The sequence below is a fragment of the Dufourea novaeangliae genome, unplaced genomic scaffold (genome assembly GCF_001272555.1).
Source record: "Dufourea novaeangliae isolate 0120121106 unplaced genomic scaffold, ASM127255v1 scaffold25, whole genome shotgun sequence".
Taxonomy (NCBI): Eukaryota; Metazoa; Arthropoda; class Insecta; order Hymenoptera; family Halictidae; genus Dufourea; species Dufourea novaeangliae.
In genome coordinates, this window is record NW_015373901.1 from 1,631,076 (window position 1) to 1,651,601 (window position 20,526).

A 20,526-nucleotide genomic window follows, 5' to 3' on the forward strand; every position below is an offset into this window, starting at 1 on the left:
TTTGTATCTGTTGTATGGGTTTTACAAATATACAGTTCCAAACAATTAGAGGATCATAACACAAATATTTGCAGATATGTGACCGTCAGTGCTGTGTATATATTCTTGGAACCATGTTGTATACATAAAATTAAATATTACCATCGTTCCAAAAAGGTAACAATTTATCAAACTCACGGCCTTTGTTTCGTTTCTTTCGCTTGATTGGCGCGACAGAACCGTTCACAGTACGGACCCTCTAATTGTTTTCAGCAATACGTCCGTTCCAACTTCGACATTTCAAATAGAGTATATCGTCGTCGTTTTCAATGTACATACAATCTAGCACCGTGAACGTTTACATTTTACTTCTTAGTAGACCTTTACGTTCTTAGTAAACCGAGCTGGTCAATACTCGCCAATTGTTTATGTTAGAGCGATAAAAAGCAGATCAATTTACGACCAGGCGACTGTTCAGCGACCTGGTCCAAATGGCACAGGCTATTCGTTGATCGAGAGTTGCAAGCACCAAGTGTACGCAGCTACTTTTTCGTTCATTGATGTCTTTGTAACTTTTCTACAGTGTCGAATCTACAGAGTAAAATCTACATCCAGAAATTGACGAAATAAAAAGAAATATTTTGTATCTGTAATATCGAACTGTCTGTCGTCACGTGCACGATCATAAAGAGGATGCATCCAGTTCGACAAGAATTGATACAAAGTGCGTATTATCAACAGGCTTCAGGGTCTTTCCGTTTTCTGTAAATATAAAACCACCACCAGCACCGTTCCGTTCCGCACATTCCGAGCAGGAAGCCTGGTTGCTACATCCGCGACTTGGCTTTGAATTTCATTATTTTGCGCGCATCTTATCACCAAGATGTCGCGAATCGTGTGTATTTTGTGAGTGAAATTTCAACGGATATAGGATATTTTTTTTTACGTCGCTCGAATCGATTGTATTCGAGTAAAATACAATTAATTTTATTTTTCTAGAGTGTTTGTCGGCGCCATTACTAGTGCCGTCGCCACAATCGTGGACTTAGGACGGTTCTTCGGCGTGAACGGTGGCGTTGATATCGAGGAACCGGAAGGAGTACGCTCGCTTTGCGACACCACGGAATGTAAAGCACTTGGTGAGTGAAAAATTTTATTTAATTATTGTTTATTCGTAATCCTTGCCTTGTGGTTTAATTTTTGTAAAACTACCCTTAAATTTTCAATTCTTATATATTGTGGTTAGAATAAACACGAACCAAGTATGCCAGGTTTGAAATCATGTTGAGAAATAATGTTTCTTCAGGAATGAATGGATTACATTCAGTAGAAAAAAAATTGCTTTGTTTTTATCTTACAAAGTGTAGTAAATTCTAGAAGGGAATATACGTTCGGCTAAGAACACGTTCAAATAATGGAGATTCTTTTTTGCATTGATATTTAATTTCATAACTTTATCACATTTCTTGCACAATGTTTTACGAAACCATTTACTTACTTTACCAATTTAATTTAATTACTTTAATTTATCAACAGCACAGACAATAACGGAAAATATGAACGCGTCTGTGGACCCGTGCGAAAATTTCTACGAGTACGCATGTGGAAATTGGGAGAAACACAATCCCCGACCGGATGATGAAGTAGTATGGACTCCAATGCATAAGGCGGCTAAAGTTGTCGAGAAACGTCTTCAGGGTTTGTTGATTTTATATTTGTTAATGTAAAATACTTGTTCAAGGGATTGTGATTTAGCCACGAAGGATGTGATTCTATAGTAAAACGAATCGAAAATTTGGAATAAGATTTGTTCGAATTAAACATCGTTTTCAAGAAAGACCCAATAAGTGAACACGATATATTAATTAATATATCTTATTCACAGATATATTGCGACAAGATTCAAAGCCTAACGACCTCCTTGGATTGAGACTTTCCAGGCGAGCGTACAACGCTTGTATGAACACAGGTGATTTGTTTTAGTGAATTTAAAACGATTCGTTTCAGTCAATTCTTCGTTCACCTTCGTCTTGCTGAGTGTACCAATTAATTCCCATTTTATTAGGAGTACCCATAAGTAGTCCACTATTTTTCGGTGAAACTCTATTCGTTTAGAAATAATACAAAAATACATATCCTATATTAACAATTATCATTACTCTCGGCCATTGTAATTAAACAGAAGATTGAACTGAATCGAAAATCTATTGCCACCATATTGAACCTACAGACTTCTCTTGATTATCGTCCCGAACTCGGGTTCGTGCCGGGACAGTAATCATATAGGGAGAAATGTTTCAGACCCTCGTAAATTTGTTTTTTTTTTCGAAACCTCTGCAACAAAAATGGAGGGACAACAAAGTATGCGCTTGACAGGTTTCATGCCTTCCCTCAATGGTGGGGATAACGCCTGTAAAATAATCGTATAGAACAAGCCAGACGATAATTGAGAGGAGTCTGTATAATGAATTACTTATCGGTACACTTAACAGCTAGTCAGCCAAATTTGCGAAACCAAATTTTTTCCAATACCTGTTATAAGGTTACGCACTCAGCATGGCTTCTTAGTTCATTTTATTTATATTTCATTTACCTATATTTTCAAAGTATGAAATGAAATTGGTGTTTAATTATAAATATTTTTCTATTATTTGGACTCTGTTCCATTTTTGCCCAATCTGACAACAGGTTATGTTGCAAGACTTGCTGCCAATTTGCTTTACCATTCTGCCAGCAGGCTCTGTCTACAAAACCCAAGCCAAATGCGGGAACAGATGGCTATGGTTTTTTAGAAAAATTTTATCATTATTTGCTGGCAATCTGCTCGAAACTTGCACGCAGCTGGTTATCAGGGACAATTTGTCAATGAAATTACAGACGAATTAGAGAGAAGAGGACTCCAGCCGTTAGTTTCTGCACTGTGGCGAATAGGTGGCTGGCCACTATTAATGGAGGAAGACGAATGGGACGAAGATACGTATCAATGGCAACACGTTGACGACTATTATGCTCGTTTAATTGGCCTGAACAGTTTACACGATTTGAAAGTCGATACTCCTTGGGATTCGGACACCATTGACACATACTTAATGGTGATTCTATTGATATGTCATTTACGTTAATATTCATCTCTCGGCTCGTATGACATTTCCACCGCGCGTTTTCCATCACTTACATCAGCCTGATAGTATCATAATACCACGTCCTGTATTTTTTCACGCAATTTCGAAACGAACGGAGCGATGACTTAAACACGTCCTATATAATTTCGTGTAGACTACGTCATGTTTCCGTTTCATTCAAATCCTTGACATCACGACCGAAACGTGATCGATTCAAGATGGAAGGACTCTTACCTTATTTTACGTTGTTAATGACAACATTATTAATGATAATATCATCACTAATAATAATAACATTTTTTGTTAGATGTATCAATAAGTAATTCGCTATAGTTCTAGTATGTATTTTTTCAATCTTCTGTTCCGTCAAAATGGCGGACGAGTAACAAACATAGTTGGGCATAATTTTATTCGAATAATACCTTGGAAGAAAGAACAGTATCTAAGATCGGTATTCTGACCTGTAAACGGTTAATGAGATTAAATAATTGTTCGCCAAATGTCAACTCATTCAAGAAGAAATTATTTTTCTATACAAAATTAGTACTTTCACGTTTAATTAATCAAAAATGATGAAGTACTCTTTTTTTAGCTTTTATTCTTTATTCGAAACTCTTTATTTAGATACAGAATTTGTCCATCCCTGATAAGAAATAACGAATATTGTTAAAGTAGGATAAGTGTTTGAATTATTTTGAAATGTTATGCTACTTATTGGTACACCTAATATTATTTCTAATAATATTATCTACTATTTATAATAATATTATCGATTAGATTGACACACCGCACTTACCGCGAAAAGCGTACAGTCTTGTCAGCAGCTACAAAATCAGCATGGACAGCAGCGACGAGAACAACGACAGTAAAGGGGGCAGCCAGGAACGTGGCAGCGAGGAAAGACACAACGAAGAAGATGAAAACGAAGAGGAGGAGGAGGAGGAGGATGATTCGCAGAAGAAGAAATTAGCTAAAAAAAGGAATAATCGTCAGGGTAACAGGAATAAAATGTCGGCGAAACACGTCGTAAGGAAGACGAATAAAAGTACAAAGAAGACAGTAATGGATTCGAAAGTTCACTACAGGAAGTATCCTGAACAGTGGCGAATAAATAATCGTAATATTTTCCGTAACAGAAAGAGTACTAAACAAATATACGAACACAATAATGTCAGAATGCGTTTGAGGAATCATTTGAAGAAGATTGGAAGAAATGAAGAAATGAATAGCGATATATATTTTCTTGATAATGTCGATGAAAATGGTACCGATGATGATGTCGATGAATATGAAACAGCTACTGAGGATTATAACGACAATGAAAATGAAGGGGATGGTACTGACGACGAAGAGGGCAATGGAGGAAGCGGCAGTGGCGACGGATGGGATGATGAGAATGAGAACGAAAATGGTAGCGGTAGTGGTGAAGACTGTGATGAAAATAAAAACGATAGTAATGAAAGGAAAGAGCGAGAAGAGGAAGATAGAAAGTACAAGGAGGAATTAAGGAAGGAATATAAGGAATACATATTGAACGTCAGCACGGCCCTTGCTGAGGCCAGAGGAGTTCCAATATCGAAGGAGAAGCTAGTGAAAGATATCGAAGATTTGGTCGAGTTTCAGCTCAGTCTTACAAGGGTAAAATAGTAAAATAGTAAAATAGTAAAATAAAATAGTAAAGTAGTAAAGTAGTAAAGTAGTAAAGTAGTAAAGTAGTAAAGTAGTAAAGTAGTAAAGTAGTAAAGTATGATAGTAAGTTTAAGATGCCAAACAATTGATTTTTGCAGTTAGTATTTTTGGATGACGAAGACGATAATACTACGATTAAGGCGTTTCAAGAGTCCTATGATGCTTTGAAGCCTACCACGAAGAATGGCAAAGTAAGATTTCATTTGGATCTATATGGAGACTTATTATTATTTTTATGATAAAATTGAGGGTTGTTAAAAATTAATAAAAGGTACGATTAAATAATTGTTTCTAGATAAATTGGATCAAGAAGATACAAGTCTTGTTTACAATGACAGGATTGGAAATGGATAGCAACACCATAATCCTAACTCCCTCTTCTGATTATATGAAAGGCATGGTCAAGTTACTAGATAGAACACCAAGTAAAACAATCGGTACGCATGAAGTTTATATATTTAAGTAACAACTAAGAGTTCATAACAAAATATTTGAATGATTTTATGCAGTGAACTATATACACTGGAATGTCGTCAGTAGAATGATAAAATCAACTACAGAGGAAATGAGGGACTTTTATTACAATTGGGATCCGTACGAGAAAGATTTTACAGACAGGTAATACATATTACCTGTGGTGGAATGTTTTTGTATTAAAATATCTTTCAAAAATTATAATACTCCTTTATGTACAATACTGTACTGTGGTTTTATTATATTCTAAATTAAATGAAAAATTCATATTGTTGTTTAATTAAAAATTTAAAGTAATCTTCTAATATTTGTATTTCTAATGACACGATTTTATAATCGTCTTGAAATGACCTTCAGAAATATAAACTATACTTTTTGTTGTAATAAATGTATAGTTTATAAAGCATGCAGATTGTTAAACATTTTTTTTCATTATTGCATAATGAAATATATTTTCAATGTGAATTTTAAAAATTCAATATTCATTGAAATTCGGACCATTGAATTTACTTTTTATTGAGTTATAAAACCATGCAATTGCAAATATGTACTATGATCTATTGTTATCTTTGATTATTAATAGAGATGAAGAATTTTTAATATTTCCTTACTGTAACTTATTTTCTATTTCAAATAATTACAAAATCTCATGAAAAACACTTACTTGATTATCACACTATTTAAACTTTTAGATACTGTTCTATCGATCACATCGTACCTATAGATTTATATACAGAATATTTATATGATATATATGTTGTATGTATATATAAATCTATTATTGTACGTATATACTTATAACAATTACACTTTTCCACAGATCGATGGAATGCAGCAAAGAGCTGATAGCGAAGTACTGTCTAGGATACGAATACGTGAAACGATACTTCTCCGATGATTGGCTGAGAACGGTGTTAATTAAAATAATTTCGAATTCAGAATAACAAAATTCCTTTCGAAAAAAATAATAATGATACATTGATGTATTTCGTTTTCGCTACTGATTTTAGGCTTCAGACATGATCGACGACATCCAAAAGGAAGTCGAGTATCAGGTGAAAGGATCAAAATGGATGGACGATGATACCAAAGAATTCATATTAGACAAACTGGTGTTCATGGAGAAATTGTTGGGCTATCCGGAAATGTATCGAAACCTCACAGCCATGAAAAAACATTTCAAAGGCGTGAGTGATTTCACATCTCTTTATGAACATTTTGTCTTTGAATTATTGCGTTCTATGGAAAAGTAACTCTTGGATTATGGGATATGGAAGTCTGTCACCGGGTCGACAGTGACCCATACTAAAAATTCGAGTACTCATTTGTTTGTTAGATTTTATTTAAAGCTACATTAGTGACATTCTTCATGGACTATTGTCATTAATAGACTGCTGATTTTATGCACTTATAGGGCACTCCCAAATACAGTAAATGACGAAACTTTCATCAGAAGCAACGATTTTTCTATTTCATTCTTCACCTAATAAGATACTTAAGAGAAGAAAGTCCTACATTTGCTCGTGTCTTTATAAATTACTTCATAAAATATCATTTTGCATAAAAATCCGCAGTCTAGTCATTATATTCGGTTATTCGGAAAGTTTCTACACCCTTTAATTGTAGAACTACCATCTACAGCTTCGATATGTATAATTTTTTCTTTTTTCGTTCGTTCTTACAATTTCTTCGATTAGTTTGTTCAATTTTTTTCAATCTCTGAAGTCTACTTCATTGATCCTGATTCTTCCAGCTGAGCATCAGTCGGTCCCATTTCGAAAACATTCAGGGCGTGATGAGATACGTGAAACGGGAAAATTTGAAAGCTCTCTACGAGGGAGACTTCCGCGGAGAGTAAGTCGCTCAACAGTTGCATAAGCTTAAATGGTTTGCTGTTCATAATACGATACTGAAAGTTTCGTTTATTTTATAATTAAAAGAAACGTTGGTTCACAGATACGATATAGATCCGGTGGTTGTGAATGCCTACTTCTCGCCAGTTAGCAACGCATTTGGTAAGTTCTGAGCTGAATACGAAATCGGTTGACTATTGAAGATCAACCTCTTTAAGTATTACTAACGTTTAGTCTGATTAGGTAGGTTATTAGTTTAGTTTGGATTAGTATGGATTACTTTCTGTATGATTACAGAGGTAACAGCGGCAGATTTCCAGAAACCTTTCTTTGATCCTAATCATCCATGGTAAGTACGAATTACTCTTCTTAAATACAGAATGCTCCATTATTGGTGATACTAATTATTAGACAGCGAATGTTTATGTAAATTTACCATTTTGGATACTAATATAATAAAAAGCTAAATTGCACAAGAATTTTCGATACTATGTGTTTTAATATGTTAATAATAATGCATAAATAATATTAAATTTTATTGGAATGTTTCTTTTGTCTACGTTTTACAAGTCAAGGGTCGCCATAAACGCATAAAGATCCGCTATATACTAATTACGTTTGGTGTTACAAATACGTTAGCTGATCCATCGCGAAAAAATTAATTGCAACTGTCAAATGAAATTTTTTTTATTCGAGAAATGTGTCTCATTATATTAAATTGTCTAATATTTTGTCTACCACACTTTGCAGAAGATAAGAAGAAAGAGTCTGATACACACTGAGAAACTAATTGTACGAATACCATTTAGAGAGTGTAAAGTTTAATTGACAAATATAGTGTGGTAAATATATGTTAAAATATGTGTTTGAAGGGGTAGAATTTTTGCAGCGACCTGGTACAATATATAGTACATAAGGTGATTTGCTTCGTTTACTTCCAATCATGTTTTTATTGCACAGGTACAGTAACTTTGGCATCCTCGGATATGTAATGGCTCACGAAATAAATCATGGATTCGATAATTCGGGTAATTATCCTAAATTCCTTCAATTAAGTTTAATAAATTGGTTTGTTTTAATGTTGCACAAATGACGAATCCGTTGATATATGTATGACGATCGATCGGAAAGCATACAATTAAGAAAAAAGGACAGAACTTTCCGTTCGTTCCGTTAACCGTAAAATATAATAACTAGACTACGGATTTTTATGCAAAATAACATTTTATAAAGTAATTCTTGAAGACAAGAACAAAAGTAGGAATATCAAGATACAATATCTATCTTCGTTTAAGTATGTTATTGAGTTAAGAATAAAATAGAAAAGTCGTTGCATTTGATGAAAGTTGTCTTTTATTGTATTTCATAGGGCTTTAGGGTTTATAAATGCATAATATCCGCATTCTAATAATAATACTTTCTTCGAATGATGTCAATTTGTAATCGAAAATTCTTAGGTCGCCTTTTCGACAGACGCGGTAAGTACATGAAATGGCTGTACGCCATGGCAGACGCGTACGAGAAGAGGGCTGATTGCTTTATAGACCAGTTCACCAAGTACAGCATGGAGAACAAAACAGCGTATATTCAGATAGAGGTGAAAATTTTCACATAATTTTTTAAATAAACCTTTATATTACAATATACACGGTGGTCTGTGTATCTTCACCATATAAATTGTCTCTGCTGCTTTAGAGAGTTGGCTGACATACCTATGTACTTGTCTTAGGTGAAATTGACAATCAGTCTTTCGTGTTATATTTCATCGATCATCGATCGTCGACGAACGTTATTTTTATTTAAAATAATTCAATTGGCATTAACTTAAAATATTTTAATTGACGTTCTTTGAAAATAATTTAATTGATGTTAATTTAAAACAATTTACTTACGGCTATAGGATTATGGCGAACAGACGGCAGGTGAAAATATCGCGGATTCGATGGGCTTGCAAGCTGTATTTAGGGCTTATCAACGAAGGCAAAGGAAATGCAAGGTGCCGGATCCCTTGTTGCCTGGATTAGAGAAATTCACTAACAATCAATTATTCTTCCTGTCTTTTGCTAACGTAAGTTAATTACCGTCTCACTAATTAAACTTGACAGACTTCTTCTATTCCCTAAAACCAATACATATTGAATAAGACTACGTAAGAACATTTTATGTATGAAAATTATTATATATTATTTTTATATTATGTATTATATATATATTTTAAAATATTAACCGTATATAGGAATATTGATGAAATCGCTAAATAATCTCTATACTCTATCATACAGGGAGATATCATAAAATCTGTGAATGATATAAAGTTAATATCAACTAGAAGCAAAAGTTAATAAATAATCAGTAATCAAATTCTAATATATTTTATTAAAATTTTAATATATTCAAAACCGTAACGTTGAAATATGAAATTTATAGAAAAATAATTATGTTTTCTTTTTCCCAATTTACAGGTCTGGTGTACAGCTTTTGATCCGAAAGAAATTGAGCATAGATTGAAACGCGATTCGCATAGTCCAGGTTCGTTGAGAGTGATTGGCTCTGTGTCCAATTCCGAGGATTTTGCCAAATCTTACAACTGTCCGGAGGGTAGCCCCATGAATCCTAAAAAGAAGTGTAGCATCTGGAAATAAGAATATTACATCGAGGATTAATAGTTAATGGCATTTTCAATGTTCCTCAGTATTCCTGCGCTTCTAGAGTTATATGAAATACAATTTATATTGATACAGTGCGATTATTACATAATTATTCTGTAACTGATTCATGTATATTGGAAGTGAATTAAATATAAACTATAACTAACACTACGATTTTCATAGTGAAATGTTTATACAGATGTGCCCACCATTGATATTTTTTTAAATACAGGCGACTGCATTATTTTATGTTGTGTTAGTAGAAAACAATATATAATGAGTAGACTGCGGATTTTTATGCAAAATAAAAGTTTCTAAAGTAATTCATAAAGACAGGAGCAATCGTAGAAATTTATTTGCCCTCTTAAGTATCTTATTGGGTTCAGAATAAAATAGAAAACTCGTTGGATCCGATGAAGGTTTTGTTTTTCATTGTATTTCACAGAGCCAGCCTTACAGGCTATAAATATATAATATCCGCAGTCTAATAATGAGTTTAGTTGGATAAAACTTATAGTATAAGGGGTTAATGTCGCGGACTGGTCATCCAAAATGGCGGAAGTTTACTGGTTATCTCACGGCGAGCGCTACATGCCTACATATACGCACTTGACAAGATAATGTTTGTATCCACAGAACGAACAAAAAAAGCATATAAATAAGATACTTAGTACAAATTTTTGATAAACAAATTTTTCACAAACAGTTTTTAATTTTAAGCCAATTAAGACTTTTTTTGGTTAAAAATGAAAATTAACATAACATAAACACAGTAAAGCTTGTGTTTTCTTTCGTCTATCTACATGTAGATATATTACAGGATGTGTTTTTGTTTAATTAAGTAAATAAAGGAAAGTATATATAAATTCTATTCTGTAGAAAGTAAATAAATATACCACTTTATTCTAAACATTAACGACTTTATAGAGAATTTTAAGAGTTACAACTATTTCCCTACTAAAACAATTAACAACATTAAATATACATATATGAACGTATAAAATAATAATGATTAAGGTTAAGATTACAATACTACTCAATAGTATTAAAATTAAGACAATTAAAATGGCTATTGTTAGAAGTGCCATTTATGCACTAATTATAGATGCAAATAGGCAAAAGACAATAAAATCGACACGGTAATAAATATTGACCACTATTTTTACTGTAATCTCAATTTCTCTTAACTAAATTTCTTTTTCACACCTATTTTTGTAAATTAATACATAAAAATGTGATTTTAAATAAACATTCATAATATTGTACTTATTATAAAAAACTAAAACTCAAATACTCTTCAACAATTCTGCAATTCTTAAGTATTACATAGGTTCTTGCATAGTAGATGTCGTTATCCAATGTACTTTATTTTACTTATCTTGAAATCGTTAAACATGCTATCAATAAGCCTATAATTCATTCACAACAGTGTGTCGATCCAAATGGAATCTTCTTTTGATTAAAACTATTCGTTTCGAAATAAGTCATTATCCTTCGAACTTTCAAAAATGATTTTCTGAAACAGAATATGAAATATATCTGCATCTCAGATATCAAATTCATTGTAGCCTTGTTAATGAACATAATCATCTCTATCGAAACGGAAGGAAATGGAATCTCAATAACGGACGACCATTTCTCGTTGTGACATTGAGATACTAAAATAAATTATCTATAAGATCCCAAGGGCAGAGGATGCACTGTTTTCCTATCTGGTTCGAGGTGAGGTGTTAGTATTATCAAACTATTGTTAACACTATCGGTACTTCTTCCCCTTTTTCCATGGATATAAAGTGGTCTCCCATCGTTCACCCGTGGCATTTCGCAAAAGGGAACACTGACTGACACTTGGTCAGGCCAACTTCTGTTCTCGCGAAGATTGGCCTCTCGTCGCGGAAATGATCCGGATTTTGATCTTGTAAGTAAACATTTTACAATACCAGCTTCTGGCGAAAGCTCTCACAATTTATGTAGTTAAATAAATTCCATTGCTAAATGCAATTATGTTTGCAATAAACAGTTTCGTTATTATCTTGAATTGGTGAGGTGGGGTCTGAGGAGTACAATGAATATTTTTAGAATATTTTACACATATTCAATGGTTACTTAAAGAACGCTTCTTTATTTCAATGCTTTATTTCGTTACAATGTAAAACAAATAGTTGTGTAATAAGTAAGAAGATTTTCAGCTCACCAGGTAGGGGTTGATGTATTTTTACGAGTTTTATTTAAAGCATACGCTGTGTCATAAAATTCCATTGCTTTATTCGTAAAATAAGAAGTTAAATATTATTTATTGAATAGACTGTGGATGTTTATGCAAATTTGCAGATTTAGGAATTAATTTAGAAAAATTGTAATCTGGTAAAAATTTGTTTCATCCGTTAGATATTTGGAAAAAAATTATATAGTTATTACATGAATCTTGATACTTTTTTTTAGTAACATAATATTGATATACCTACATGAGATTTTTGATTGATCTGATTTTCAATGTTTTTTTAGAGCGTCTTTAGGCGCTGTTATAAGCGCCAATCCCTATTTCCCGGCATATTCTTACGGCTTGGACAGTCTGTTTGGCGCGAAACGCGAAATTCCTGTCAAAAATGAAGTGAAGGAGCGCTCGTTGTGCGAGACCGAGGAGTGCAAGTTGATTGGTAAGTGCTGTCTATTACCTGATTTTGTGGACCTAAAATTGCTATGTTCATTTTTCGAAACTTGTAAAGTTCATGCAAAAATTAGTTGAAATAACGGGAAATAAGCTTAACGAATAAAGCTTATTTAGGTTGGAATGAAGCCTAAAGTTTTATTTTAATATTAACTATGCGGATTATCGATGTTGTAGTTAATTGTAATTAAATATAATTACAATTTAAAACATTCCTAACTGAAGTCTTAAATAATAATTGTTAACTATTAATTGCTAATTAACCGTTGAAACTTTATTTCTTGGTGCTTTTTGAGCCAAGCTTTTCTTCGCCAAAGATATTAAATAAAATAAATTTGTTGATTTGTCGTAATTAAATCGATGACTACCGTGACAATATTATTTGTATAATTTCGATTTAGGTAAAGAAACAGTTTTAACCAATGAAGATCATTTTTTTGTATTAATCTCAACGAAAAAGAACCATTGATCTCGATCTCTGTGATACCATTGCTATTAGTTATATTATACTTTATGCTATGTAATTTTGTTATTTTTCTGTATTTATTATTTAAAACGTACGTTGTACTGTCTTTAAAACAGCAAAGGTGATCAAGGATAGTATGGACGAGTCCATGGATCCTTGCGACGATTTTTACGAGTACGCGTGCGGAAAGTGGTCGAATGACAATCCTGTTCCCGAGAATATGTCAAGTTGGAGCTTGTGGGACATGGTGCAGAAGAAAATTGAGAAACAAGTTGAACGTTCGTGCCATTTTTCTAATTCGATCTTATTGAACATATTTAAAAAATCCAATACAATTTAACTTCTCCAATTATAATGTAAAATATTACATACATAGGTATATGTATAACGAAGAAAATTTTACGATTGTGATGATTTGCAATTTTCAGAAATAATTGAAACACCTGAGCAACCGGACGATCTGTTCGCCGTGAAACTGGCGAAAAAATGGTACCAAAGTTGCATCGACATAGGTATTTATTCAGCTTCCATTGATTGTCGTTCTTGCGTCATCTGGCGAATTCTATAACACAAATTACAGTTAATTTCGCGAATTTTCAACGATCGGAACGTTCACTTTTTACAAAAACGATTGTAGAAATATTTTATCAACAGTAAAACGAGTTGTTTGACATTTTGTTATAATTATTACTCATTTGTAAAACATCTTACATCAGTTCGGGACGATAATCGAGAGGAGTCTGTACACCGTGTGTGACAGGGTAAATATTATGGAAACAATGATTTCTAATTAAATTAATTTATAGAGTCACAACGAGCCAAAGGAGTCGAACCATTGTTGTCCACGCTATGGAGGCACGGTGGCTGGCCGTTGATAATGGAAGAAGGCGAATGGGACGATCGTGTGTACAACTGGCAAATAGTCGACGACCAATTCGCTCGTTTGTTGGGATTAAACTCATTCCACGACCTATCGTACGGTGCTTTTTCGTACGACGACAATGGAACTCTACTGGTATGTTAAAAATCTATAAAAGTTATTTCTATACATATACAGGGTGTTCCAAAATAGCTTCGACTTCCGGAAATTAGAAGTTTCTGGGATGATTTGAAACAATTTTTTCCTTAGCGAAAATATTATCCGAGGCTTTGTTAACGAGATATTAACGAGAAACCCCAACCAATCAGAGCGCGTCTGGGTTTTTCGTTAATATCTCGTTAACAGAGCCTCGAATAACATTTTCGCTAGAGCAGTCAACCCGTCAATAATTCTTTTTTCTATGTTATATCAACGCCTACGTCTACGTCATTTCGCTTTGTTCTCTCATGTTACAGTTAGATACTCCTCATTTGCCTCCCGGTATCTATGGACTCCTCTCGTCGGGCTTGTACGTCGGTTCGGACAGCAGCGATGAGAACAACGAGAGCGGGGAGGGTAGTCAGGAGAAAGGTAGCAAGGAGAAAGGTGAGGAAAATGGTAAAAAAACCGAAGACAACGATGACGATGAAGGACACGATGAAGGGGACGAAGACGAAAACGAAGTGGAAGAAACAGGAAAGAGAAAAGTATCAGTAAGAAGGGGTCACGGTAGGCTGGGTCATAATAGAAGGAAAAGTAATGGAAGGACAGTGTCGGGAAAGTACAGTGATGATAGGAAGACAAGGAGAAGAACGAAAAGGGATATTATCGTGGAGAACACTCTTCGTAAACTACGGAAACACGCCAAGCACAGGAATCATAAAAAATCGAAGGCAAATGGAGGATTATCGAGGCATGCACACCTGTCTGTAGGTCATCACACTAAAGCATCCACTAGGAAGAATGATCTGGAACGAAAGAACGAAGATGGAAGCGTTAAAGTGTCTGATAAGAACCATAAACGTTTGGGTCATGGTAGAAGAAGAAATAATAAGGGTAAAGGATCAGGCAGACATGTGGATGGAAGGACGAAGAAATCGAAGACGACGGTCACGACACAGGTTCATGGTAATAAGCGTCATAAGCAGAGTGTTGGTCATCACGGAGTCCATCATATCGAGGGAAAAGTATCGAAACGTAGACATATGCTTTCGAGCAATGAGACTGAAGGTAATGACGTGGATAACGAAGACAGTAGTGACAATGAGGTTGACACTGAGGGTAACGACGAAGATGGTGGTAATGTCACTGTCGAAAAAGGTGGAGATGATAATGAAAATGAGGACAAGGATCAGGAGGAAGACGACGATGACGGAAAGGGTGAAAAGAACGATGATGATGGAGATAATAATGAAAATGATGGAAACGATGAAAAGGATGAAAATGATGATGATGAGGATGATGATGATAATAGTGAAGAAGAGAGAGAGGAGCGTATAGAGAAATACACCGAATATATATTATCTGTGGCATTAGTGCTATCAAAAGCCAGAGGGTTAGAGCCATCGCGGGAGAGATTGGAAAAAGGTGTCGCTAATCTGATGGAATTCATACTTAAATTGGGAGAAGTAAGTGAACTGATTAACCTAACCTCTTTCACAGATGTTAGTCCCTAGAGTTGATTGAAATTTCTTTTTGTACTCTTCAGATCACGATTGTGGACTACGAACCATTGGAAACGACATTGGATTCTTTCCAGGAAACTTATAACTCTTTGGAGTCCACAACGCAAAATAGCAAGGTAATGTATTTCGCTTGCGTGCAGTGTTTTTCAAAATGGCGGCGTAATTACAGACTCCTCTCGATTATAGTCTGGCTTGTTCTACACGATTATTGTCCAGGTGTTGTCTCCACCAAACCCACACGAACCTGTCAAGTGCATACTTTGTTGCCCCTCTGCTTTTGTTGCCAAGGCTCGGGCTTTGAGCAAAAAACGAATTTACGAGGGTCTGAAACATTTCTCCCTGTCAGATTATTGCCTCGGCGTGGACCCGAGTTCGGGACTATAATCGAGAGGAGTCGGTATTTCAACGTTAATTGCTGAATTGTCCAACTGTAATCAACAGTTGATATAAACATTTAGTGTTTATTATTATAATTAACGTTTAGGTAAATTGGAAACGGAAGGTGCATAAACTATTCGACGAGGCAGGTGTGGAGGTCGAGGGTGACTTAGAAACTACGGTAATACAGCCCAGTTACTTCGAGAAGCTCCATTCGTTGCTTGACGAAACTCCGAGTGAAACAATCGGTGAAAAGATGGCAAATTTTTCTTTTAATCATTAGCAAATATCATCCATTAAGTAACGTCGCTGTCTGTTCATTTCAGTCAATTATATTCACTGGCTCTTCGTTAGCAAACTGGTATTGTTCACGACAGAGGACCTGGGAAAATTGTCCGAAGATTGGGGAGGCATGTCTTTTGAGTCGAGGTGATTTTTAACAACAGTTTGTCGACAATAATATCAGAGTTATAGATTCTGTTGTATACGTTTGATTTCACGTTTTCGTAGAAAGGAGCAGTGCACAATGATGGTGGAGATGTCTCAAATAGTGGGGTACGAATATACCAGAAAGCATTTCTCCGAGAAGATAGCGAGAACGGTAAAAATGTTTAGATAAAAATATATTTTAGGTCCTTTTTCATTCTTTTTGTGTTTGGAAATGTTACCTTATAATTTTATGAATATTATTCACTGTCACGAAAGGCCAGAGACATGATCGACGACATACAAAAGGAGGTCGAGTATCAGATCAAGGAATCGACGTGGATGGACGACGACACGAAACACTTTATTTTGGACAAATTGGTGCACATGAAGAATCTAGTTGGTTACCCAGATTGGTACCAAAATACTACACTTGTGAAACGCTACTTCCGCGGGGTAATTTACTTTTTGAACGATAATTAATTTAATTGAAAATGATAAATACACGTGATATCGCTTATAAGTGTTTGCCTTATGGTCGGCTGAATGTTCACTTTTTCCGATTTTAAATATTCTTTTTGGGAATTTTCAATTGAAAGACAAGAATTCTATTGTGTTTACTACAAGAGAAATGAATTATTTTTAAACATTCATAGATTTCTTGATATTGAACAAAAAGTTGATACATTTGAGTGGACAAAAAATGCGAGTAGACAAAGAGAAATTAATAAAATGTTCTTTTTAAAATACGTTGATGATGAGGACTTTCTCTACCAACTTGAGTTTTGCAAATGTGCATCTTGAATTAGAGTAATTTATGAATATTGAATTAATGAATGTTAAAGCTCACGGTTGGCCCATCCTTATATGAAAATGTAATGAGCTACTTCCGATACCGCAAGTGGAAACAATTACAGCAAGTAGTGGAACAACAGGATGATGAACAACCCCCTGAGTAAGATTTTATTTATGGACATTAACAATAATATTCTTCAGTAGTGTCATACAGTTATTAATGTTTACAGACACTCTTTGGATCCTCTAATGCTGAATGCCTTCTTCATGCCAACAGAAAATTTAATAGGTTCGTATATTAAGAGATATTTTAATATTGACAATGAAATTGTGACAGGAACTCTATTAAATCACTTAATTGGTACTCTAACTTTATAACTTTTATTCAATTTTTTGATACTTTTAACTTTTATTAATATTTTTTATTCGATTGCATTTCGTAAAGTTACATAAACTATAAATGCATTCCATAGCTTATTGATACTTAGACTGACGATTTTGATTCAAATTTATACGTTCCAAGGTGTACAAATCTTAGACATTAGAATTAATTATTTTCAATGATGGAGCAACGGAAATTTTATAGAATATTTTTATTTAATACAGCAATCACCGCGGTCGACTTCCAAAGTCCCTTCTTCGCTCTGAATAGACCATGGTAAATTTATCTTCTTTACTATAAGTTTATTTATATAATGGAGTCGTTAATAGTAATGTTTTTAATGCAGGAACGTAAATTACGGTATTATCGGAGTTATCATGGCTCACGAAGTGAATCATGGTTTTGACGACGAAGGTAAGTGAAATTTTATTGATAAACACATATCGTACGTAACTTTAATAAATAATAATTAATTCATTGTTTCCAGGTCATTTATATGATAGGACAGGCGAGCAGATGGAATGGTTATCTGCAATGGCGGCGGCGTACAATAAGAGAGCCGACTGTTTCGTTCATCAGTTCAACCAATATGATCTCATTAAAGGAGACAATTTCACGGTTGAGGTAAATGTTTCATTAATCATCCATTTTATGAATGTAAAATTTTTTCTACGCTATCAAAGCTATATCAAAATCGATATATTACCGAAAACCGAAATAAATACCGGTATTTTTTTCGGTTTCTATAAGGGTACGGCTTATATAGGGTTATATAGGGCGAAGGTTCAACCGAAAATACCGGTATTTTACGTTTCGGTAGAAGTCCCTGGTCAAATCTCATTGTGACCACGTTCGTCATATTTTTTTTTGGCGTCTGTTTCGCTCTGATATAAAGGTTTCCCACCTCTACATCACTTGGGCAAATCCAAGAATTTTCCTTCTCCTTAATGGCACAACTAATTAGGAGGGGAAATTTTGTAATGCCTTTGGCGAACCTCGAATATTTAATCGTTCAGAAACACGGGAAGATACACGTTTGTATAAAAAATCTCGTATCGATAACTCGCATTCGAACATTCGTACGGTTCACAGCAATTAGGTTTCTATTATTTAGTAGCAAAAAGGGATTTAGTTGTTATATACTATACACTTATTATAATTTATTTATTTTACAATCTTAGGGAAGGGATTACTAACATTTAAAATATTAAAAAAAAAATCGTAGGATTACGGTAACCAAACAGCAGGCGAAAATATTGCCGACACAATGGGCCTACAAGCCGTGTTCAGAGCTTACCAACGAAGACAAAGAGAATGTGATAGACCGGATCCAGCGTTACCAGGCCTGGAGAAATTTGACAACAACCAAACCTTCTTCTTATCCTTTGCCAACGTAAGTCTCTTTCTTTTTCATATTATAATTATTATTCAGAAAATTACCATACAATATAATTATTATAAAATTACAATTATCAAGGTTTATTGAACGGATCTATGAATGTAGAATTTTACTCGTACCGATTGTTATAGTTCAGTTTTCAATACTATTAATTCTTCTAATAAAAAGAGTGACCTCCTTTCATAATATAATAAATTTCTTCTTTTTCTCTACTGAAAATTAAGGTATTCATATAATTTTCACATTTACGGTATCTTCTACACAAATATAATTTTATGTTGGAGTAACAGTGGATATTTATTGCTTTCTATTTGCTTCGAGAAAAAAAAACGTAAAAACACAGATGTACCACCAGTCACGTGAGACCCTTATATTTCCATAAATATTCGATATTTATACATTTATTATTTAGTATAAAATATTATAGATTTATATACATATAATTATTTTGAAAGTCGACATAGAATTATACTCATGTAGAAGTATAACATAAATGTGAAAATTATATGAATATCTTAATTGCCAGTAGAAAAAAAAATGAAATGTATTATAAAAGCAATTCACTCTCTCGCCTGTTATTAGAAGAATAAGTAGTAAACTAAATCTATTTCTGGGCTGTGAAGTCGAAATAAGTAAATATTATCATTATTATTATACGAATCACGTAATGAAATGAACGTAAAATTAAATAAATATTTGAAAATTATAACAATTGATTCACAGTTGTGGTGTGAAGCCGAGAATCCGGAGTTTATTCGGAAGAGATGTATGACGTGCACAGCACAGGTCGACTCAGGGTGATTGGTTCCGTATCGAATTCAGACGACTTCGCCAAAGCTTTCAATTGTCCAGTTGGTAGTCGTATGAATCCCGAAAAGAAATGCAATATATGGGTATAATGGAAATAATTCTAAAAACATATCGTTTACATTTGTTTACAATAGCAATAATGTATCCTCACGCGTTAGTTTAAATTTTTTTCCAATTCGTGTATGTATCCTTCCACGTTTCCTCAGACTGGTATACTTTTAGTATCTATTCTTCGCTAGTTCTGCGTGTAACAGACACAATAAATAAATGAGCTGACTAGAATAATAGCAGTACAATAATTATGTGTTTATAGTATATACGATTACCTAAACGTCAGATTATTAAGAAATTTAATAAATATTAATGCGTTTTTCATTTAATTTGGAGTTTGATGGATGCTTCAATGAAAAGAAATAAGTACATACTATAGTTCTATCTCAATTGTTCACAGTTATAAAAAAAGTAATGTAATGTTGATATAAATAATACACTTGGTATCCGAAAAATAAAATGGTCCCCTTAACCGTCGTGCACTGTTCAATAAATTGTTCCATTACTGTTCCTTAAATTAAACTTGATTTAATATCGAATTAAGGAAATACATGTACATATCGCTTGATCGTTAGGGGAAGAGTGAGTAGCCCTGGACATTTAAATTAAACACAAAAGGGTGTCTCGGTATTAATGGTACAACCGGGAAGGGGGTGATCCTATATGAGAAAATATATACATGTAAATTACTGGTGTCAGATTAATTCACAAATTTCTCTGATAAACAATATAATTAAAAATTAAAATCAATAACAAAAATACCAAAAAAAGTTTAGGGCTAATTGACCCAAACAGTGCGCAACGGTTGAAATGGTAGGGGAGGCCGAATAAAATAAACAATC

At 33.9% G+C, this 20,526-nt stretch overlaps 2 protein-coding genes across 2 annotated transcripts; both read left to right on the forward strand.

Annotated features, from left to right (window-relative positions):
- The first annotated feature begins 1,520 nt into the window (after window positions 1–1,520).
- Window positions 1,521–9,759, forward strand: LOC107193657 (neprilysin-11-like). The gene is made up of 16 exons (XM_015583146.1): window positions 1,521–1,677; window positions 1,865–1,948; window positions 2,857–3,071; window positions 3,879–4,739; window positions 4,889–4,981; window positions 5,086–5,227; window positions 5,300–5,408; window positions 6,085–6,175; window positions 6,275–6,451; window positions 7,018–7,118; window positions 7,221–7,279; window positions 7,415–7,466; window positions 8,078–8,145; window positions 8,575–8,714; window positions 9,018–9,185; window positions 9,580–9,759. Exons 1-16 carry the CDS (start codon window positions 1,536–1,538, stop codon window positions 9,757–9,759), a joined length of 2,682 nt encoding a protein of 893 aa, XP_015438632.1. The 5' UTR covers window positions 1,521–1,535.
- Window positions 9,760–10,830: 1,071 nt separating this feature from the next.
- Window positions 10,831–19,883, forward strand: LOC107193658 (membrane metallo-endopeptidase-like 1). Its single transcript, XM_015583147.1, is given in 19 exon segments — window positions 10,831–10,904; window positions 12,271–12,422; window positions 13,016–13,177; window positions 13,328–13,411; window positions 13,706–13,914; window positions 14,235–15,386; window positions 15,467–15,559; window positions 15,928–16,069; window positions 16,148–16,250; window positions 16,332–16,422; window positions 16,527–16,703; window positions 17,093–17,202; window positions 17,273–17,331; window positions 17,649–17,700; window positions 17,771–17,838; window positions 17,912–18,048; window positions 18,650–18,817; window positions 19,547–19,574; window positions 19,577–19,883. Coding segments are annotated over 19 exon segments (3,207 nt in total). The 3' UTR covers window positions 19,723–19,883.
- Window positions 19,884–20,526: the final 643 nt, after the last annotated feature.

Excerpts from the sequence above, each read along its gene's own strand:
- LOC107193657 (XM_015583146.1), top strand. The coding sequence starts at position 1,536 with ATGAACGCGTCTGTGGACCCGTGCGAAAATTTCTACGAGTACGCATGT. Across the intron at positions 7,119-7,220 it reads GAGGGAGACTTCCGCGGAGA|ATACGATATAGATCCGGTGG; the intron begins GTAAGTCGCTCA and ends GTTGGTTCACAG. Across the intron at positions 8,146-8,574 it reads TCATGGATTCGATAATTCGG|GTCGCCTTTTCGACAGACGC; the intron begins GTAATTATCCTA and ends GAAAATTCTTAG.